Source organism: Pogona vitticeps, chromosome 4, assembly GCF_051106095.1.
Source record: "Pogona vitticeps strain Pit_001003342236 chromosome 4, PviZW2.1, whole genome shotgun sequence".
In the NCBI taxonomy this organism is placed as follows: Eukaryota; Metazoa; Chordata; class Lepidosauria; order Squamata; family Agamidae; genus Pogona; species Pogona vitticeps.
Genome location: NC_135786.1, coordinates 157,457,830 through 157,481,641, shown reverse-complemented (window position 1 = coordinate 157,481,641; position 23,812 = coordinate 157,457,830). Strand labels below are relative to the sequence as shown.

General features: G+C 39.2%; 1 protein-coding gene and 1 pseudogene across 11 annotated transcripts in view; one reads left to right on the top strand and one right to left on the bottom strand.

Moving 5' to 3' along the window:
- Nucleotides 1-23,812, bottom strand: part of EXOC2 (exocyst complex component 2) — a 130,432-nt gene that overhangs the window by 71,911 nt on the left and 34,709 nt on the right. For all 11 annotated transcript variants that reach the window (XM_078393414.1, XM_078393412.1, XM_072998560.2 and 8 more), the window contains exons 6-11: nt 18,235-18,359; nt 14,087-14,167; nt 6,196-6,341; nt 6,019-6,100; nt 5,336-5,438; nt 1,834-1,952 (exon numbers count right to left, since the gene is read on the bottom strand). In XM_078393414.1, the coding sequence (XP_078249540.1) occupies nt 1,834-1,952; nt 5,336-5,438; nt 6,019-6,100; nt 6,196-6,341; nt 14,087-14,167; nt 18,235-18,359 (656 nt within the window). The remainder of the gene's footprint in view (nt 1-1,833; nt 1,953-5,335; nt 5,439-6,018; nt 6,101-6,195; nt 6,342-14,086; nt 14,168-18,234; nt 18,360-23,812) is intronic.
- On the top strand, nt 11,977-12,131 carry LOC140707126 (U1 spliceosomal RNA; annotated as a pseudogene).

Here is a 23,812-nt window from a genome sequence, read left to right as displayed (position 1 = left end):
TATTTTTTCAGTGGCCCTCTCAACTGTCTTTTCCCTGCAAAATAAAAACAACAAAAGAGTCCCTTGCCCCCGCCTTGGCTTTAACTTTTCCAGAAACTTTATATCTCAGTAGCTGGAATCCAGCAGCAGGACTTAAGCTGTGTAAGGCTGATGATGTCAGCAAACACAGCCGTGTTCCAGGAATTAAGAAGTTCCAATTTCCCCTGAAGGTCTTCCTTCCTTAGGATCCCTTTTGTTGCAGAGAAATCATTGGGGGCCAAAGGATAGGGATAATTTTATCAGTAGCAACAATTTTATTAAAGACTTCTGTTGCCTCCAATGGCTTTCCCACAAACACAGGGTCCTATAAGTGCTTTTGGACCTTTGGAGGTGGGCAGAATTGGAAAGTTTTAACTTCTCACAAAATCCACATAACTGATGACATCATCAGCCTTATCTGGCATGTTACACTGCTGGATTTCAGCCTAGGTTTATTAAAATTCACTTTGTAGTCAGGTTCATCATACTGTTTTAAGAAGGAAGAAAGGGAAATAGATCAGAGCTATCCAAAGCTGTCAAAACTGCTAAACTGACAAAGATGCTGGAAACAAATGCCAAGCCCTGTTATGATCAATATTTTAATTTCTGATACTGTATTAAAGGTTTGCTTGACATCCTCTGTTAAAAGAATATTTCTATTAGGAACAGGGGATGTGGGTTAGACATAAAATAGCTCCCAGCTGCAAGAGACCTTGTTCCAGATGTACAGTACGCAAAGGCAATAGAGGAGAACCAGCTGCTGGGATAACAAATTGAAAAGGTTTCTTTGACACAGGCCATGTTGGCCTATTTGATCAAACAAAGACAGCTCATTCATGGCAAGGTGGATAAAATGCTAGAAAACGATGCAAAAGAGTAACAAACAATCTGCACGATTTCCCAGCTCTCAGGCAAAGCTACTGGCAATTTTAGTTGCGCCAGAAGGAAGCATACAACCCTGCTATAACACTAGAAAAGAAAATTTAAGAGTCAGCATAATAAAATAGGTTGCAATCCAACTCATAGCAGATTTTAAGCCTCTCTCTCAAAGACAAAAAAACTCTTGCAGAAGTGTTTTACTGTTCCATCCCCTATTTTCCATAGTATGATCTCAGACATGCCTAGGATTATTTTGAAGCTTTTGTTATCACTATCTTTAGTGTGGCTTCTAAACTGTATAGGCCTTTATTTGCACTCTTATTAAATTGTACTATTTAGGAGAGTGTATAGGCAGTTTAAATTTTGCGTGCCTCATTTAGAATATCAAATTTAAGGACAAGGTATTTAATAAATAAACTCCACTTAAATCAAGTTATCTTTCTCATTAAGTGATCAAGGTAATGCATCTTTAGGGGCACTGGAATATGGGTTAGATTATTTTTCTTTTAGTTGTACCCAACATAGGCAGTAGATCCTAAGAACTGTCATAGTGGTGAGTAAGGGCTAGGAGTAATATCCAGCTGCCACTACTTATCCTGGTCAGTTAAAACAAACAACAACAATCAAGGAGTATTGGTAGCAGCAAGATATAGCCGGATATTATTCTTATTTAGACAGGTAGCAGTCAAATTATTTTCACTATTGAAAGATGATCTGCCAACATAGGTGAGAGAGAAAACAATTCCACCTGTAGGCTTGTTGAAAGTTGATACACTTATTCGCTCAAAGAAAAATGTGAACATTAATTTTAAAATAAGGCTGATCAAAAGTGTATACTAAAAACAATTATTTTGTTAATTCACCAAAACAGAGAAAAAAAGTTGCATTTTTCTTTTAAGTTCAAGCAGGTACTTTTCCAAGCAGAAATATACTTACCTCTCTGTTCTTTAACATAGCTTTCTTTACAGTTGTGCATAAGCTGCAGAATCCATTTGTGCTGGGCACCTATACATTGCCAAGCTGGGTCCCCCTCTGCATGAAGATCAGAAAGATATCTGTAAAGTGATAATATTGAAGAAATGAGGGTTCAGATGTGACACTATCCCACAAGTGCTTGTGAATTGCCACTATTAGTAATACCATTGTTCTTGTTTGTTTTCAACAAATTCTTAATCAGCTGCAGAGGCTAGATCTCTTGAGGTGCTTCCAGGTATATATAAAAGGGGGAAATCAAAAAAGTTAAATGGAAATAATTAAGAGTTAGCCACATTGGTCTGTTATAGCAAAAACAGTTTGTCCTAAAGCCTAGCAACTGTAAGACAGAATCTTGTAACACCTTTAAAACTAAGAAGTTTTTTATGACAGCAAATTTTATAGACAGTGGTTCACTTGACGTTAAAACAGGAAATATCTAGCAATGGAGATATAACAGGATTATGGTGATTCCACTTGATTTTTTTATTTTGCTAGACTGTGGTATTGTGGGCTCATACTTTTTGCCTCACAACATTTTAAATACTTATTTTGTTCTGGTGCCACTGGACTCTACAACAGCCTACAAAAGTGAGGACAGCCAACTATAAACATTTATTTTTTCATTTATATCTTGCCTGCTGTCAGCAGAACTCGCAGAGAAACATAAGGTTCCTATGAGTTTTTCCATCTATAACTTGCAAAGATGCTGCATTAATGTGCCTCAGCCCAATCTATGAGATAAAAACTAATAATATCCTCATTACAAATGCACAGTAATACTAAATGGGAGGGCCTATAAAATCCTGATAACATACCAAACCGAATCGTTTTAAGTCTCATTAAGTCCCCACTCAGCATACGGACAGTGAGAAGCTTGGCAGTAATGTAAACAGAGGGATATAGTTAAGCCAGCACAAATTTCTTTAATGTTGGCAAGTACTCAAGATTTCTATCCTTTCACTAAAAAGCTGAAAAGGCAACAAACTAATCTATCCAATCCCTTAAAAGAGGGAGATAAAGAGACACAGTTTTTCAATAAGTTGCACTTCTTGTTAGTATCCAGATTTTTAGGGTGCAACTCCTCCCACTGTACGTCTTGCCTTGCTGCAACTTTCCACTTAGGTGAACATTGCCTGTTCAGTTCTCCTATACCCCTAAGGGAAAAACAGAAAGAAGCCACAGAAACTTTCTTTAAGCTCTTGGATCAGCTTCAGCTGCCAAAGAAATGTAAGCTGGTAGAATATATTTGGCGACAGAACATTTACTCATTATCTGTCTTCACAGCCTGAGGTTAGAGAAAAAGGATGTATGCAAGACTCTCATTCAGCTGTTTATTGAAGCCAATTCATGATTTGTAATGGAAAAGCATGCACACTTCCCTCTACCATCTTCCTAACATAACGTGATGAAAACACCTGCACGTTAAAAGGCCCAAAGGCTCTTGTTAAGGAACAAAAAACACACTGTTTGGATACCTGCGAAACACATTGGCTAACACCCCATTGCTTACTGTAGTATGTCACACTAGAGTAGGCTCATTGAATCAGTGGGGATTAGGTGATTTAACTTCTCTGCAAGTTCCACTGATTCAAATGGGCCTACTCTAATCGTGACTCACTTTTGCATAATAAATTTCAGCTACTAACATGGCAGCTTCTTTCAAAACCAAGCTCATCACTCTCTGGAATTGATTATCACCTGCTAACTGGAGCACCTCAGTCTGCAATCCTAGCTTAATTTAATAACAAATCAAAAAGCACTTGTTCCCTTTGGGGATGGGGCCATTTCTTATTGCTGTCCACTGTGAGAACTATTCATTTATCCCTATCTGTTTCTGTTCTTTAGGTAAAGGTTCCCCTTGACATTTAGTCCAGTCATGTCTGACTCTAGAGAGTGGTGCTCATCCCCATTTCCAGGCTGTAGAGCCAGCGTTTGTCTGTAGACAGTTTCCGTGGTCACGTGGCCAGTGTGACTAGACACAGAATACTGTTATCTTCCCACCGTTGTGGTACCTATTTATCTACTCGCATTTTTACATGCTTTCGAACTGCTAGGTTGGCAGGTGCTGGGACAAGCGACGGAAGCTCACTCTGTCCCATGGGTTCAATCTTACGACTGCTGGTCTTCAGTTTAACCCGCAGCGCCACCACGTCCCTTGTTTCTGTTCTTTACCCACTTACCAAATCACAACATGATCTGTCCTTTTGTTCCCTGAGTGCTGTTTACTCATGAGATGTTAGCAAGAGTATTTAAGAACTTTTTGAAAATCCTAATATACAAGGTCTGCTGAATAAACAGTATACTGCTGAATTCAGCTATATACTTACCTTCTAATCTAAAAGCTTAAAACATTAAGTCTTAGCTTTGAAGAAGCTATTCGGATTTTTCCACAATAGGATCTGTTCTTTTATATGCTTGTGAATGCTATCTTTAGTATTGCCTTTCATCATTTTACCCAAGAACAGACGTTAGCCTGTAATTTCCTGAACGTCTGAGTTGCAGAACAAGGAGATGACAGACATAACTTGACAAATATGGATCCTCAACTGCTGCAAAGACAAGATGCCCACAGCATCTTCTCACAGTGATTGAAAGCAGCACTCAGGCTGGAACAAGGCCAGAAGGAGAGAGAGAGAGAGAGAAATGGCAAGCTCCACTAGACCCACTGAATTGCTTCATCTACCGTGTTTCCCCGAAAATAAAACTTTTGCTCCAAAAATACATTAGAGCTTATTTTTAGGGAATGTTTTATTTCTTTCATGTACAACCATCTACATTTATTCAAATACAGTCATGTCATCTTCTTCTGGTTGCTGCACAATGGTGTGTGTGGGGGGTAGGGTTTCACTCACTGTATTTTCCATGTATAATACACCCCCCTTTTCTAATCCAAAATTAAGAAATGTAAGTGGGGCTTAGCAAGTGTAGGGGGAAAGGGATCGAAGCGCTGCAGTACCGCTTTGATCCCTGCTTCCCATCCACTTGTTTTTGTTCTTTTTCAGCTTACTTCCATGTATAAGACGACCCTCAATTTTTACTCTAAAGATTTTAGACAAAAGTATAGTCTTTTACATGGAAAAAATATGGTAAATGGGGCTTATTTGGGGGGTAAGGCTTTAATTATGAGCATCCTAAAAATCATACTAGGGTTTATTTTCAGGTTAGGTCTTATCTTTGGGGAAACAGGGTATTGAGAAGCACCTTTTGACTGCTACAGGCACAAGACTTTATGCCGTTAGTAATGCAATAAAGCTCTTACTTTATACAAAATGAGTCGCAACATAAGCAGGATACACCTCAACTCTCTGTTGTGCTCTCAGTAAAATGGTATCAGAACCAGTTTAAGAAACAGAATCGAATGGCACCTTTTTTAGACTTACCTAAGCCATTAATGTGAACTTGATTATTCATGTTTCATGCAAGACACTGAATAAGTAGAATATCTAGCAGGATAAAAATTTACCTTATATAGCGCTTTTGGTCATGCAACGTTGATGGAGTCTCAAGCAATTTATCCAGGAGTAGATTACGTAAGGCTTCAACTCGTATTTCAACTTCAGCATAATCTATATATGGTTTTTTTAAAAACAACTCAGAGAAGCTGGAATTTGTCACATGCAGTCTAAATCTTTTGATTTGTATTATCACCAGCGTATGCTACAGCTACTACAAGACTAAATGACAATTCTTAGAATGAGAAATATGTGACTTACAGTACAAAAATCATACAAAATATACAGGAAAACAAAGAATTATAGAAAAATAATTTTAGGATTCCAAACCTTATCCTTGAATTCAGGCTTAATTTTAATTTTTGCCTGAAATGGGTTGTACTAAAATAACTCTGCAAACCTATAAGCTATAGCTCTAGAACCTGGTTTCTAAACAAATACACTCCCAAAGTGCATTCCTGTTTTCATGCCGCTTATTATAAAAAGGATTGACTTCATCTCTTGCTGTATGTGGTACACAAGAGAGTATATTTTGATATAGAAATCTAGTCAGAAATATTGTTTAAATATTCCTGATATTGCAAAATGATCCAAATAAACATAAGATACAACTCACATAGGGACCAGGAGTTTGCTTTGTATGCTTAGTCTTCCTATTTAAAACTAAGAAAAACTAACAAAATTCAAAACTCACATTTTTTGAATACTTGAACCTCAGTCTTCCCAAATAATGATTTCGCTTTTTCATAATCATTAATGACTACATCATAATCTCCCTTTTAAAAAAAACCAAGAGATTAGTCTTAAGCAATATATTCTACTTAGAGGGGAAACAAAACACAGGTACATTTTATTTTAAAATATAAAATACCTTTTGAATATTTCTTTCAATATTCAACGGAAGATTGAAAAGAAATTTGAAGCGCTGGAGGACATTGAGGGCATTTCTTGTTGAATCTGCCTTGTCTTTGCGACCCAAAACTTCTTGAAACAAGGTATCTGCAGTATTACTCGCTCCTTTTTTGAAAAAAACGAAAGGGAACAAACAAAATAATAAGGTGCATATGATGGAGTAGAATACTTAGCACTAAATATAATTAATACATTTATCATGATTACACTAGTGTCTAGTTAAAGCTACTTCAATACAGATGTGTCTATTAAATGTGTACTAGAAACTTTTAACAAACACACAGAAAAAAAATTTAGTGCTAATTTCTTAAGTGTTTTTATGTGGTGGAAACCACAGAACAATTAAAGCAACTTTCATTTCCAGACCAAATGCCTTAACTTAATTGTGGTGACTTTAGGGTTTGCTTTGGCTACAAAGCTGAATTTTACAGTTCCAGCTATGCCTTGTAAGCAATTTGATGAGTATGGACGTATTTCCTTCAGTGTGACATAATACATTAGAATGAACATGAATTTTAATACCAGTGATAACAGCAGCATAAATTAAAAGTTGTTCTTTTGTGAGAAAAATCTTTTAAAATCAAAATGACAAGTTACTAGCCAGACTATCAGCTCTGAGTCTATTCCAGATACAATCCTATTCCTACTATTTTGGAGAACACTGACTGGTTTCAGTGCATCCAGAATTAGTACTAAGAACAGTTTTAATTGACTTAAGAATTTATGTGTGGAAATGTTATAAGAACTTGTTCAGATCCTTGCTTGTTATATTTAGAATTATCCACTGTACTTCTTATGATGAAATATAATAAAACATATTTTAGAATGACAAAAATACCTTTGCCTCTTTCACTCCTAATAAACATGATGTAGAAGACTAGTCAAACATTTTACTCTCTCCATTTCAATTTTGAGACTTATCTTTAATTTACCAGAAAAAGGTGAATGTTTCAGTCCTTTTGATAGCTGCTTGTAAAAAAAAAAATCTACATTATCTGGTCTAGTGACTATAATTTAAGCAAAGATGAAAAAATTACATCAGTCTCACTGGGTGGCTTACATGCCATTTTCTCTCGTCAACACTGTGGGTGGCCTGCTCATGTTAAAAGTAGCCTTTGTAAAATAATTGTTATATCTAAATAATGTTTAAACACTGTTGGAAGTTTCAAGCCCCTGATGCAAGATGTTTTGTTTTGTCAGAAGACTTGGTTCTACTCTATTTTATAGTTGTTGGAGTGAGGACTACATCCCACAATTATCTGATGTTTCAAAGCTGATATTATTGGTAAACTTCTGTCCTTCCAAAATATTACAATATCTTCACTGACTCGGGTTTGTGATTTTTTAAAAGTTAAGGATATGAGCCCTCAAAGGAAGGCATACTGAGCCAAATTAAAATGATCCTATTCAATATGTGCCTTTGAAATGCATGTGATAAAACACAGAAGCAAGATAGCATTATTTATTGTACTGTTTCAAGCTGATCAAAATTTGAGAGAGAAATAGTTATAGCCAGCTCAGATGGACTTTTTCGCACTTTAGTTATTTTACAGTGGTACTTTTAAAACACAGATCAGCACAGTCAAGAGAACTCGAGTTCATTACTAAATTCAAAAGAAGCATTTCATTGCATATTTTTACAAGCATTTCAACTGTAATTTGAATGTCACTACTTTTAATTGGCTTGTGTGTCATTTTATCAGCAAAAAACCAGGATAAATATTCTTTAAATTGATTGAGGCAAAGTCAAGAAGCTTGAACAGCATCATCACATCAGAAGTAACCTCCTTCTAGCTGTTACAAAAACTGAATAGAATTTTTTTGCTCAGAACCTACTTTTGCTAAGAAGCTCTTCTAAAATAGCACATCATTTCTGATTAGAGAAAATGGCACAAGAAAATTAACAAGAAACAAAACGTTTTACATAATTTTATATATGACATCACATATACGGAGAGAGAGCATGCACATTAATCTTGACAGGTGGTCAAACGTTTTTTATTTTTTAAAACACTAGAGCTTATTTAAACATTCTTTTCATTATAACATTTAGGATTACTGACATCAGATATTAGAATTAGTGGAGTCTCACAACTGATATATTTTTCCTATTGTGAAAGCTGGTGAATTCCATTTTAAATTAGTTTTATTTAAAACGTCGAACGAAAAAAAATGTGAATTTTATATTCTTGAAGGCTTTCATGGCCTGTATCTAATGGTTGTTGTGGGTTTTTCGGGCTCTTTGGCCGTGTTCTGAAGGTTGTTCTTCCTAACGTTTCGCCAGTCTCTGTGGCCGGCATCTTCAGAGGACTGGAGTTAGAACTCTACCCGTGAGCCTGTCCTCTGAAGATGCCGGCCACAGAGACTGGCGAAACGTTAGGAAGAACAACCTTCAGAACATGGCAAAAGAGCCTGAAAAACCCACAACAACCAATGTAAATTTTATTCCCAAATGTTTTGACTCTGAAAAACAGATATTTTGGCAAGTGCTTTGTACCAAACACTGTGTACAAGAAAACAGAAATCCCAGCAGAGCAAACTATAAATACAGCAAAAGAACTGGTAAGTATGACTGTTCAAAGCTAATATTTTCACAAACAGTGGTAAGATCAAGTGAAAAGCTGTGTTGTTCACTGTCCTTTAATCTCCTCACCCCCAAAACTCAAACAAAGGAAAAGAAAATTTTCATGTCACATTTTTTGACCTTACAGATTAATGTGATACAATTCGGTGCTTACATCAGTAAGGGAAATATTATAAGTTTTGTAAGTGCAATGAAATAAAATAATTCTTTCAGAAGCCCAAGAATTTACCTATATAAAATAATATAATGCAAACAGTGAGCAAAAAGGGACAATTATTATAACTGTTACATTGCTGCCACAACAAATTGCTTCTGCATAATTTTATGGACGATACAGAATCACTTGAAAAAAAATCTAATTTCTAAGAGAAATATGAAAGCCACCCAGTCACTTATTTAGAAAGCAGCATAAAGAGCTTAAGAAACTGTACCAATTTTACTTCCTTAATTATAAATGGTATTATTTTAACAGCATGATTTAGTTTGATCTAAAATAATAAATTGGGATTTTTTCTGATTTCAAAAATTAATTCTTCTCCAATTGTACTCTTCTTTTATTTACTAAAAGTATCTATTAATTTTCCCACCCACTACTGTATTTTTTTAAAAGACCACAATACTTTAATTCATATGGAGTTAAATGTAAAATTAAAGTTAAAGACCCTACTAAAAACTGGAAAAGTGAGGGCTGGCAATATGGAACAGTATATACTATTATGATGTGACTCCGTTTTCCTGGACAACTCATTGGTGTCATCCAGAGAACACAAAATCTCTAGACTCACTAGGTATGTGTTGCATGAAGCTCCTCTAAAATATCTGATTCAGCTTAATAAGAAATATCAAGTACTATCATTATAAGCACTGAAGGACATTAATCTTTCCCATATATAACAAGAAACAATTGTTTGGATCTAGACTGACCATTTCATGTGTACATAAAATACACCCAAATCCGTTACTACCCTCGCCCTGTGAAATGAGGATGCAGCAAGATGATCTCTTAGATTTCCCCTTCCTTCTGCAGACCCCTGCATTGTCTCTCTCCTGGTGCCCCCAAGAATGCTCCAACCTCCAGAGCAGCTTTTCAGGAAGCAAAGGTGAAGGAAGAATCATGAATATTGCCTCCTCCCAACTTTCCTCGAGTGCCAATGGAATATTTCTAAGCAGTACTCTCTATCTCAACTGTTAGTCTGGAAAGTGAGAACCCACAGGGGAACTGGGAGACATTTCTAGACATGCTGAAGAGAAGGATGCTTTCATCCATTTTCTTTCCTGCCTGCAACTGCCTAAACTCTGGTTCAAAGTGTTGGAGTCACATATCCCAAAACAGAAGTGCTGCAGAACCAACAGAAAAAAAGCAATTTTTTTTTTGTTTATGGGTGATTTCAGCTCCTGCAGCAGGACAATTCAATCCAAGTCTCTCTACTGAATTTGAATGGGGCAAAGAATTAACTGTAAAAAGAGAACCACTTCCTTAAAATATATAATCAGTCAACAATGCCAACATCTCTGCCTGCAAACCTCTCCTAGTATTTTCAGATACAGCACTTCAAAATAAACAAATGGCCTTATTTGATATAACCCTCTTATTTGAAAAATGCTAAAATGTTCTTAAACACCGTATTTTTTGCTCCATAAGACGCACCTGACCTTAAGACACACCTAATTTTTAGAGGAGGAACACAGGGAAAATATATTCTGAACCAAATAGTGTAATAAAATATTTAATAAACTATAACAGAATAACATTTGAACCATGTAAAGTGAACAGCAGTCAACAGTGGCATTAATACAGACCATTATCAGCCAGTGATAAGACCTACACCACTCTACCTATATTTTACATTTCCTTTCCTCCACCTCCTCCCCATGCTTATAGAAATGTCTCAGTGACAGATGAGATTGTTGTGCAACTCTGCCCAGCTACAGCTCAAGCCTATATTAAGTTAGAAATTGTTTGTCTGATTTGGCACTGCATTGACAGGTCCCTTTTAGTTGTGTGGAGGATAAATAGTGGAATTAAACTATTTAACAGCTGGTTTTCCTTATTTACTTTAGGTTATGCAAAAGAACAGCATCACAAACCTTAGCCTGATCCCATTCACCAGCAGTAGCACATGCTCAGCATAAGACCAAATCTCCATTTTCTGACATAATTGAACGTTTATAGCATGCAAGGCACAACAGGTTAGGCCACACAAAGCCATGAACAATGTTCCTGATGATCCAAAAAAACTGAATACAAACTATAGTAGCTGAAATCAGGAAGCAGGTACTGTAATCCAGTTAGAAGTCACGAGGCACAGTTAGTTTCCTTGCTGCAACACCTTTTGGAAATACATTCTCTATTAGATGCCCAGAACTAGTTGAAAAGTTTGCAAGTTGAATCCAAATTTCCCATAGAAATGCATTGAAAATTAATTAATGCATTTTTAGGAGTGGGGGAAGGTCAGAAACTTTAAAAAAACTTGAAATAAAGTCACTTACCAGGTACTGTAGACTGAGCCTTGCTCTTCACAGTGCCTTGGTAGACCCCAGAACAGCCAAAAAAGAGCCCCAAACAGCTAAAAGCCAGCAGGCAGCCGGCAGGTGGCAGCCATTTTGTGCTCTTCTCTGCTCTTGCTCCTGCTCCTTTCCCCTCCCCTCTCCCCACCTAACAGCTGATCAGCGCTGGTCTGAACACTTCCTAGGCAGCTTTTAAAGCAAGTACTGTATGCACGTTGCTACACAAGCAGGTTTCAACTCAAAGGGAGCACCTTTTCACCCAAGCGCTAACCCCACTAACTAAATTTTACATTTTAAAACGACAATACCAGGCAGTCCCAGGTCTCTCTCCCAGCTCTCTAACTGCTTGGACTAGCAAGGAAGCTGACAAGCAGCCTCTTCACTAACTGAAAGTTTGAATTTCCCCGCTTTCCCCGCCTTCCCTGCATATTAGGTATGTTAATATCTGTGCACTGGAGGATTGTGGGAGGAACATCCAGCCCCTGATGGGGGTCCGGTGGGGCACCTCAAAACACTGAGTAGCTCTCTTGGCCTCTTTTGGGACTGGGGCTGTGCAGCCCTGTTCTGATCAGGAGGTACAGCCAGGGGGTCACCATGCCTTTGGGGGACAGGGCACAGAAAGGGGCAGGAGGTTCAGAGGCCATTCCAACTCATACCTGGCAGGGGAGACACCATGATCATCAAAGTGGTTTTTCCAGGGTGAAGTTCATCTATTGCACTTTGGATGTGCTGACCCCTGTGATTTCTCCAAATATGGGAAAATCAACTGCCTAAGTGGGGGACTGTGTTTGTGGTTTCCCCTGGTTTTTCTAGAATTACTCTTTCCCCTTTTGTCCTTGGCTGTTTTCACTGCCTGCTGCCATAGGCCTGTTGGCCTTGCTGGTTTTCCAGGTGGGCTCCAGGAATCAGATCCTAGAAAGCCAGCAGTGCAGAATGGTGAGGTCCAAACAGCAAGCAGTCTCTGGTGCTAGTTCAGAGGACTCCCAGCATGGCAGTGGGGGGCTTCTGGGTGGTGGTGGTTGAACCCCTTTTTTACTGTATTCGTTCCATAAAATGCACGTACTTTCTCCCCCACTATTTGGGGGGGAAGTGCGTCTTATGGAGCAAAAAATACGGTATGCAAGATTAAGTTTCATAAGTTTATGCATTAAAATGTCATTTGAAAAATCAGGTAGTTTCTTCATGTGGCTGCTCACTTCTGGATATTATGTAGTGATGACATGCTACATGTTCAGCCATCGACAGTTAATTTAAATATGTTACATGATATAAGCAGGTTGTATAAAAATAAATTTTGAAAAACGTTTTTAAAAACCTCAGTTTTAAAAATTTTAATCAATTTCTTTTATTTTTACTTTTAAAATATAATGATATTTTTAATTCAGAATGTGTTATAGCTAAAATATCTCATTATGGAATAGGTATGATAAATTCTAATTCTATATTAGACAACATAACCCTTCAATCTTTTTTAAAAAGTTTTGTTTACAGGTCTTGGATTAGAGTATCAATTTTATGGGGTTCCACAAACTTCTGTACAAAGTACTTGGGCTAACTTTTCTTTCTCTTCCAGGACCGGGTTTAGAAGAGAACATCAGAAACATCTCCAGTTCTCAAACTAGATTTCTATTTCTAGAGATACATAGCTGTTAAAAGGAACTCACAGATATGAGAAATAACAGACCTGATCAGCCCTTAATTCTTAAGTTATTCCTGGAGCTGTTTTTCTTTTGACATGTTTGTGCTAGAAATTCTTGGCGACTTACTAAATTCTGCAGCATTGCTTTCAATAGTTTCCTTGAATTATATTGTTTCTCTTAGAACATCAACCCTAGCTACTGTCCTTCTACAACTTTGTGCAAAGTTAAGCCTTTATCTCTCTCTGAAAGAGCACACTTTCAGACACTGGAAGTGTCAATGAATAGATTACTGGAGGTCAATATGAGCAGAGAATTTGTGGAAAATATATGTGCAGTTACAAATAAATATATGTGCAGTAGTGCACTGTTAGGGCAGAAAAATATTACATGATTAAATAAAGCTGTTATGAGTAGTGTGCTAAATCACAAATCAATTTGGCTATGCCCACATCCATACAGACAAACTCCCTTAAACACAATTGCATTGGCTAATATGAGAGAACTGCCCAAAATAAAGTCACTTCGGGAATAACTAAGGAAACTATCTTGACACAGTAGCAATGAAAAGGTTGGTGACTTTTAGCTACCATTTGTTCAGCACTGGAATAATACTGCAACAACACAGTGTTAGTAGTTCACCTATTTTGAAATGAGCTGCAAGCTTATGTATTTTGAATTTTCTTAGCCAATATTCAATGTACCTAAATTGAATTCGGAATATCATACAATAATTTGATAAAATTATTTAATAATCCAACAAAAACTTGTCTCAAGTGAGAGAATATGTGTCTCCTCCTTTTTACAGATAATCTCAATTTCTCTATTTTGCTAATTTTTTATTTAAAGCTTCAAGGCACAACCATAAGGCATAAAAAGCCCTATAGTTCCTTCCTTTTCTTCAGATACCCCCCTGATTTTAAAACTATTGGAATCTTCTCCAGTGCTGTCATGGTTCATTCGGTAAATGATCAGGCCCCAATCCCTCCTATCTTCATGATTTTGCAATAAACATCAAGAATACCCTACTTTTAGTAAACTCTAAATATGAATAAATAGGCTTAAACATGTTATAAGCCCTGAAGTCTATAAACAGTTGACGATGGGAATACAAAACTTACTGTTCAGAACATTCTCCAGTTTTTGCGTCATGGATCCTTCCACTTTTTCTGTTCCATCCGCTTCCAGTTTTTGATGGATTGCTAGAATAAAGCACCTTGTTAAATGTCATCTGCTTCAATGTGTGAGACTGTATGACAGTTATATTCTTGTTAGATCTCAGAAGCACATACTTGTTAAAAGGGAATGTGTGATTTAGTGAAACAGGCATTGTGATAGGAGCCAGATATTCCAGACTGCTACGCTTTACTATGTTGCTAGCTCATGCTATGATATTTGCCAGTTAACTTAGGCATTACGAATGGGGCATGGTTGGATGCTTTCTTACTTAGACCTTTGAATTACAGTGGGATCTCTACTTAAGAACGTCCCTACTTAAGAACAATTCCACTTAAGAACAGCTCCATTTGCTAAATTTTGCTTCTACTTGAGAACAAAAATCCAAGATAAGAACAGGAAAAAAAAACTTTCCTGCTCTTTTTTTAACCTTAGGTCATCTTAGGTTAAAAAAAAGTTCTCCCCCTAGTGGTAGAGTACGTATTAACCAGCTTTGCATTAGTTCCTATGGGAACTAATGCTTCAATGTACGAACGCACCTCTACATAACAAAAAAACAGCCAGAACAGATTAATTGGTTTTCAGTCCACTGCTTCAAAAATAGCTTCGTCAGAAGTGCTTTTAACACTGTTCCCTGACCTAAGGGGGAAAAAAAGAAAAAATATCCCCCTCTAGTGGTCGAAGGCGGAATAGCAGCTTCCCATTAGTTTCTATGGATGGAAAAGAGCAGATACAGATTAAATGGTTTTCAATGCATTCCTATGGGAAATGCAGATTCTACATAAGAACTTTTCCACTTGAGAACCACCTTCCAATACGGATTAAGTTCTTAAGTAGAGACCCCACTGTATTATAAAGTGTCTTTTATATTGTATTTGTGTGTGCACATTTTGTGCGTGTGCACACACGCACAAACTTTACTGAGTAAAGGACAAAAATAGTTCTCTACTCTATAACAGCAAATAGTTCTACATCAAATAGTTCAACACAAAATAGATTAGAATTGTTCAGGGTTATTTGAGTTTCCATATGCAAACACACTTCATGGTACTAATGTCAGGTCTACTATTGCTGATTCACATTTGATCTGAACAAGTTACAGCTCTTCGTATGGCGTTTTGGAACACAACAAACAGGAGCTTCTGGGATTAAACCTTAGTCACCATACCTATCTGACTGCTTTGAAGGTATTTGAAAATCTTAAGATTCTTCAGGTTTAGTAATTTAAGTTGCATGATATTAATTCACATCCCTGCTTTCTCCTTTTCCTTCGCTGCTTATACTGACATGAAGTAGATAGAGAGGTTACCTACCTATAACAATGGATCCCGCCCATCCTCCCCTCTGTCCATCACATTGTCTTTTAGATAGATAGATTAGATAGATAGATAGATAGATAGATAGATAGATAGATAGATAGATAGATAGATAGATAGATAGATAGATAGATAGATAGATAGATAGATAGATAGATAGATAGATAGATAGATAGATAGATTCTTTGACAGTGGCGGACTCTTACAGGAACTGAGGGGATGTCTGGTGGGCGGAGCATGCGCTCCACAGGGGAATGTCTTACTAAATCTTATGTCTTTAAGCTCTAGAAACTTCTGAGAGGTCCTGCACAGGCGCAGAACAACCCAATTGGGTGGATTCACAGAAGACCACTAGAAGAACCATGATCTAGGGCTTGAATAAAGATACATAAGACCAGGCTGGAATGGACATCAGCCAGAGATAGGCCAGTACTTGGTGAGAGGCTAACAACAGAGGCTGTAGCCTGGGTAGGTGTCAAAATTGGATCATCTCTATTCGAGATTGAACCTTTAGATGACTCCTCCAAAATCGGCGATGGAAGTACTGACTGGGATTGGTCTATATGAGCCGATTTTGTAGGCTTCTTAGATTTAGGTTTGTCCTTCTTTTTCTTAGAGGAATCATCTGGGCAGGTTGTAGCCCTCAACATCAAGGTCAATTTTGGAGCCGACTTAGTTTGGTCCTTCTGTTGGAGTGGAGGGGTTGTTGGGCTCGAAGCCTCATGGCGCTTTTGACGCAGGGACATCATCAGATCCATGGGAGTGGGATTAAGAGATTTTTCCCAGAGGTAATAACGGAATCTTTGCAGCCGCAATTTAAGTGCGGGCTTTGTGAGTTTCTTACACTCAGGACAGGCGTTTGTCTGATGTTGCTCTCCAAGGCAGAAGAGGCAATAATTGTGACTGTCTGTGAGCAGGATTTTATTCATGCAGAGCATGTACCACTTGAAAGGCCCTGGAGGGGCCATAAAAGGTAGGGAAAGGGGGAAAGGAGAGGCAGTGGGGGGCGCGGAGAGAGAAACCGCGGAAAAAGGAGCACAAAAGCGATTTAGATAATCAAAAAGGAAAGTTAAAAAAATCTAACAGGAAAAACGTCCAACAAGAGAGCTGATTAAGGAAGAAAAATAAAGGAATAATCTCATGAGTAAAATCGAACAATAGCTCTAGCGTTCCGAAACAGGTCCAACCGAAGTGGCGGCAAAAAGGAACTGAGGGGACTTCTGGTGGGCGGAGCATGCGCTCCACGGGGGAATATCCTACTAATCAGGTCTTTAAGCTCTAGAAACTTCCGAGAGGTCCTGCACAGGCGCAGAACAACCCAATTGTGTGCATTCACAGAGGCCACGAAGAAGAATTATGTATCTTTTAAAGTGATGCCAAACTGACATGGGGAGGAAGACTCAAATCATGCCACGTCCACATATTCCTAATACAAAAAAGCTGGCAATGTGGTGAAAAGCAGAGAACAATTATGTTTAATTGAATGTCTAGCTTGCAAAACTAGTTATGAAAAAGTTTGACTGGAGTGATATCTAATAAAAATGTTAAGAGATAAAAAAAGACAAACATGTTTAGAAGCAATTTTTGCCTTAATATGCCAATGCAGATTTTTATCTGTATTTTTTTTTAATGTACTCTTTTTAAGGACCTACTTTCTGACTAGAACAGTTTCATTCTTACCTCTATGTATCACTAGAAATAAAAAAAACTGTTCCTTCCATAATTGTTGAATGTTTTAAAATTGGGTCTTAACACAAACACATGCGAAATATTAAAGATACAGTGGTGCCTTGCTAGACGATTGCCTCGCGGGATGAAAAACCCGCAAGATGATTGGTTTTTACAATCACTATGGTGCCTCGCAGAACATTTTTTTCTATGACCGTGCTTTGCAAGACTTTTTTTTGGACTGATGCTTCGCAAGACTTTTTTTTTTAGACCGATGCTTCGCAAGACTTTTTTTTTAGACTGATACATAGGGAACCTCACAATATGATTTTTTCACAAGACAACAATTTTCGCGGAACGAATTAAAATTGTCTTGCGAGGCACCACTGTATTTGAATTCAGGCATTTTGTACGAACTCTTATCAGCTCTGTATGGAATTCTCTGAAAAGGTATGTATTTTATGTTAACCCACATTTGGGTATTAAGAAAGCTCACCTGCCACAACAGAATAATATCAGCAGGTACTCAGGTCACTAATTTCTATTAAAAACATATATTAACTACAGATGGAGGTAATCCTATACGAATATCCCTGCACAGATGGAAATAATGATGGTCCAGCCCACTGGGGCCAGATTGTCCACTCACGATTATGCCACTGCCACCAGCTCCATGGAGGCTTCCTATCACGCTGTTCTCCACAATGGATTAGCCACTCTCCGACCTAGCAGAGAGGCTTGTCAGGACTGAGTAATCGACTGCAGACAACGGCATGATAGGAAGGTCCAACGAGCTCGCATCAGTGACGAAATCGTGAGTGGACAGTCTGACCCCATGGGGCTGGACCCTCATTATTTCCACCTATGCGGGAATATTTGTATTCATATACAAATACCCCCATCTCTAATATTAACTAATATATTTGGTAGGCAAATGATAGAATGTTTCCAGTAGATGTTCTTCTCTACTAATTTACAATACTGGAATTTCTAGTTTCTCATTGTTGTCTCCTAAAATATTAAAGAGTTATTTAATCCGTCTTCATTTTCATTCTTCCAGAAATCAGCTTACAGATTATGATTTATACTGTTTCCTTCATATTTCTTACCTGACAGGGCATCTTGTGCTTCAAAAAAAGTGCTGAGACCTCCCTTGACATATTGTAGACTTCCCTCGTTCTTCTTGTTTGCTTGTTTCTTCAGATTCATTACAGCCATTTTAAGCTGATCAAAACTAAAACCAAGGAGTAAGAAGAAAGTATGTGGCAATTATACAATAAAACAAACAAAAAGATTCTTAATGATATGTGAACCCACCCTAGAAAAATTTCAAGCATGTAAGAAAAATTAAGAAATAAAAAAGAGAGGTTACTTACCTGTAACCATGGTTCTTCTAGTGGTCCTCTGTGAATTCACATAATTGGGTTGTTCTGTGCCTGCGCAGGACCTCTCAGAAGTTTCTAGAGCTTAAAGACATGTGATTAGTGGGATGTTCCCCCGTGGAGCGCATGCTCTGCCCTCCAGAAATCCCCTCAGTTCCCAAAAGAGTCCGCCGCTGTCAAAGAGCTATATAAGAAGACAACGTGACAGACAGAGAGGAGGCAGGGCGGGATGTGTGAATTCACAGAGGACCACTAGAAGAACCATGGTTACAGGTAAGTAACCTCTCTTTCTTCTTCATGGCCTCTGTGAATGCACACAATTGGGTGACTGACAAGCTCACTTACTAGATGGTGGGACGTCATGGTAGAAAGGAAGTCAAGACAGCTCTGCCGAAAGCAGCATCCTTCTTTTCCCAGACATCCAAACAGTAATGTGTCACAAACATTGATGGATTTGACCATATAGCTGCATGGCAAATGTGAGGGATTTCTATTCCTCGTTGGAAGGAAGTGGAGACAGACAGTGCACTAGTCGAGTGGGTTCAGGTGGTGTTTTGCCTGCCAATTCATATACCAGTGAAACTGTATGAACAATCCACCTAGCCAACGTTTGAGGCAAAGCTGGTGAAGCTTTATCAGGGTCATGAAAACATAGGAAGAACCTTGATGCTTTCCTAAACAATTTGGTTCTGTCTATGTAAAAAGCCAAGGAACATCTAACATCAAGCATGTGGAGCACGTGCTCAAGAGGTGTAGAGGGGAGATGAAAAAAGGGTAGGCAGTATTATAGGTTGATTGAGGTGAAAATCAGACACAACCTTAGGTAAGAATGAAACATCTGGGTATAGAGTAACCTTGTCCAGATGGAACTGCAGAAAAGGTGGATCAGATCTAAGAGCTGCTAGTTCACTAGCACATTTAGTCAACACTATCGCTACTAAGAATGATGTTTTCAAGGAAAGCAGTTTGAGGTTAATAGTAGCCATCGGTTCAGAGGTCGGATCAATGCATTAAGGACAAGTTGTAATGACCATTGAGGAAGAGGAGGTTGGTGTGGAGGACGGATACTGTGAAGTCCTTTAAGGAATTTTTTAAAAGTCAGATGGGAGAAAAGTTTAGCTGCTTCCAAATGAGATGGTTGGTGCGCGACCACCGCACCAATATAAACTTTCAAAGTAGAACGGGCCAATTCAAGATGAAAAAGATGGAGTATAAAGGTAAGTAGAGTCTTTAGTGAAACTGGTACCACAGGTAAGTTTTTAGAATTGACAAAGGAGAGGAATGCTCTCCATTTATGTCGGTAAAGGATCTTTGTTGATGGTTTTCAAGCCCTGTCAACTATATCCCTTATTGCGGGAGAATCCTCCACGCCATCAGTTTCAGAGATTCAAGATCAGGATGGTAAACGAGTCCATTGTCCCACATGAGGAGGTTGGGGACTGACAGAAGATGGAGGAAGTCTCTCGACATCGACCTCAAGTGGGTGAACCATGGTTGTCGTGGCCACCATGGGGCGAGAAAGATTACATCCAATTTGAAGCCAAATGATGGTGCGTTGTATCAGTGGGATGGGCGGGAATAAGTAGAGGAGTCCACTGTCCCATCTTATCATGAAGGCGTCTCCGAGAGAACCTCTGCTGGTACTGGTGCAGGAACAATATAGTTGGCACTTGGTATTGTTCTTGGTAGAAAAGACATCAACGTAAGGAGTCCCCTATCGATGGCAAAGAAGGGCGAAGACTTTATCGTCTAGAGACAACTCGTGTGTCCTCGTGGTAAGGTGACTGAGATGGTCTGCAACTAGAGTATCGTCCGTAGCAATATGGACTGCTACTGGGAAGATGTGGTGAAGGTAGCATCATTCCCAGAGCTCAACAGCTAGGTTCAGTAAGGAAAGGGAATGTGTACCGCCCTGCTTGTTGACATAATAAAGAGCTGTTGTATTGTCTGTAGCAAGTTGGACTGGGCATCCTGCAGTGATAGGTAGGAAGGCGTGGAAAGCTCTGATAATAGCTAAGAGCGCTAGGTGGTTGATGTGTAATGACTGCTCTTTTTTTGTCCAGAGTCCATGGATCCTGTGATGCTGACACTGGGCATCCCATCTCAACAGCCTGGCATCCGTGGTAACCTGAACCATCAGCTGGAGAGGGGAGAAGGGTCTTCCAACAAAAAGATGTGGGAGAATTGTCCACCATGTAAGTTGTTGGGCTAGTTCACATGTGACCCTGAGGCATCTGGATGGGTGATGTGTCATGGGGTCGACTAGGGAGAGGTACCATGACTAAAGAGACCTCATCTTTGGCCTGGCATGCTGGATAACGGCGGTAGTGGAAGCCATGAGCCTGAAGAGGTGTTGGGCTTGATGACCTGATACTGAAGCATGAGGTTGGAACGGTTGTACAGCCCATGTGAGTTTGATAATTCTCTCGTAAGGGAGAAAGATTCTGGCTTGTAGGGAATCGAAGTATGCCCTTATATAGGTGGCTGTCTGTGATGGTTCGAGATGAGATTTGACATGGTTCACCTTGAGACCAAGGTCTTGAAGAGTGTCAAGAGTGATTTGGGTAGCTCTGACGGCATCATGGTAGAAAGTGGAGACTATCAGCCAGTCTTCTATATAAGGGAATATAGTGATACCCTGAAGGCAGAGGTAGGCAGCAACTGGTGCTATACACTTGGTGAAGGTCCTCGGTGCCGTGGAGAGTCCAAACAGAAGAGAACAGAACTGGTACAAGATGCCGTCGAATCAGAATCGAAGAAATTTGTGGTGACTCGGATGGATAGAGATGAGAAAATACGCGTCTTGGAGATCGATGACAACAAACCAGTCTCCCTGTGAAAGGACAGGAATGACAGTGTCGAGTGTCAGCATTCTGAAACATTTAGGTCGAATGAATTTATTGAGGTTTCTAAGGTCGAGGATGGGACAGAGTCCTTCGTCCTTTTTTGGTACACTGAAGTATCTAGAGTAGAAACAATTGTGCTGAAGATGCCGACCACAGAGATGGCGAAACGATAGGAAGAACAATCTTCAGAACACAGCCAAAGAGCCAAAAAAAAAAAAAACCCACAACAACCATTAGATCCTGGCCATGAAAGCCTTCGCAAATACATAGTATGTCTTGTTTTCGGAGAAGAAGGGAAATTTCTTCTTGAAGTGCCAATGAGTGGGGAGTAGTTTTAATTACAGTAAAAGGTGGGTCTGCTGAAATTCGATGAAACAGTCGTTTTTGACAATCGAAAGGACCCATTGGTCTTTGGTGATTTGATGCCATGCACTGTGGAATGGTTGTAACCTAGTTTGAAACGGAGTGGAAATAGTGGTAGAAGATGGAAGGGGTTTATTGATACTGTTTACCTTTCTTCTGTTGGCGTCAAAATGGTTGTCAATGTGGTTGCTGTTGCTGGGGTTGAAAGGATGGTGTGATAGATGTTGACGGGCCAGAATAAGGTCTATCCTGCATTTGTGGCTTGCATGTATGGCATGGTTGGTGGAATGGCTGAAATGGCTGTTGGACAAAGGACTGTCTGCGGTACTGGGGGCACTGGTATCGAAATGTTTCTTGGGTGGAATATAATAAAGCTGTTTTCCTAATTTTATGAAGATTGTCCAATACTTCTGTTTTTTTGTTGAAAAGCCCAACACCATTGAATGGGAGTTCTTCAATTCTTGATCTGATGTCATCAGATATGCCAGCTGACCTAAGCCAGGCATGGCATCTAAGGGCAATAGATGTAGCCATTGCCTTAGATGTGGCATCAGCAGTGTGGCAGGAGGCAATTATTTGCTGTTTGGCCAGTGTAGAAGCCTTCAGGAGCCACTTGAATAAAAGGGAGGATCTTATTCCATAGTTGCCTATGGTAAGCTCCCATGGTGACCTGTTAGTTGGCGACTTTCATAAGAAATGAAGTGAGGGAGTAAAGATGTCTGCCTAGAATATCTAACTTTCTTCCCTCTTGATTGATAGGTGCAACTGATGATTTGTTGTGAGCTCTTGATTGATTGGATTCCACAATAACTGAATTTGGTGTCGGACATTTGGATAAAAAGGCAGTGTCCAGACTATGGATTTTATAATGGTTTTCCACATGTCTTGAAATTTGTAATTATGAAGGGGGTTTGTCCCATGTTCTTTAATCAAATCTAGCATAGCAGGTATGAAGGAAAGGCTAAGTGGAGGTGTCTTCTCTTGATTAATATCATCAAAAATGAAGTCTTGTTTAGGAGATAGTGGTTCCTTGATTTCTAATTGTAGGGACTTAGTCATCCTCATCACTAGCTGGGAGTATGAAATAAAATCTTCCGAAGGTGAGGGCAGATGTTCTTCTGCTACATCAGATGTTGGAGTGGGTAAACTGGAGAGTGATTCTGGTGAAATATCAGAGGCCGAATCATGGGTCGATATGGATGATTCAGAGCATGGGGATTGATGTCGAGATTTTGATGTGGAGAATTGTGTCGAAGAAGGCTATTGTGAAGCAGGGAGTACTTGGGTTGTAGAGTACCTTTCCGTATCATGAGGAGGAGGACCCTTATACATGGTTGTAACCTGTAGAGATGTGTTTTGAGGGGGAGAATGTTTAGAAGAATGCTTGGAATGCTTTGACTGTGGTTGATCCAGTGATGAAGTAGTGCACTTGAGGGCCGGCTTGGTAGCAAGCGGGATCTGGTGAGTCAATGCTGAGTGTGACGAGTGGGAATGGTGTCGGTATTGAGGTGGTGATGGAGACACAGAGGGTGAATATCGAGGTGGATATGGAAAAGCATATCTTAGTTTCAGTGTAGTAAATTTGTTCCAGTAAATCTTCAGGGAAATACACGTCATATTGTTGGTAGTATCAATCTCTGTGATCTTCTCATGGTTGATACCGAGAAGATTCTAGGTGGTAACAGTACTCTCTGTGCGTAGGGTCATACTGCACTGGTGACAAGTGTTATCTCTTTGCCCGATGTTTTCGAGAGGAGTAATGAGACAAGTTTGAGCCCGAGGTTTGAATCGGGATTGCCCGCCCTGATGACACAGGGCTTGAATGGGCAAAGGCCTGGCTGGAGTGAACGTCAGCCAGAGAGAGGCCAATACTTGGCGACAAGCTACCAGTAGAAGCTGGAGCCTGGGCCGGAGGCAGAGGTGGTTCATCTCTGTCTGACATCAATCCCAAGGCATCTTTAGACCTCTCCTCCAAAATTGGGGGTGGATGTGTCAATTGGGGTGGTTGAATCTATGTAGATTTTGATGATTTCTTAGGCTTTTTTGAAGTAGTCTTATCTTTTTTCTTTTTAGATGATTCAGTTGATCGAGCTGGG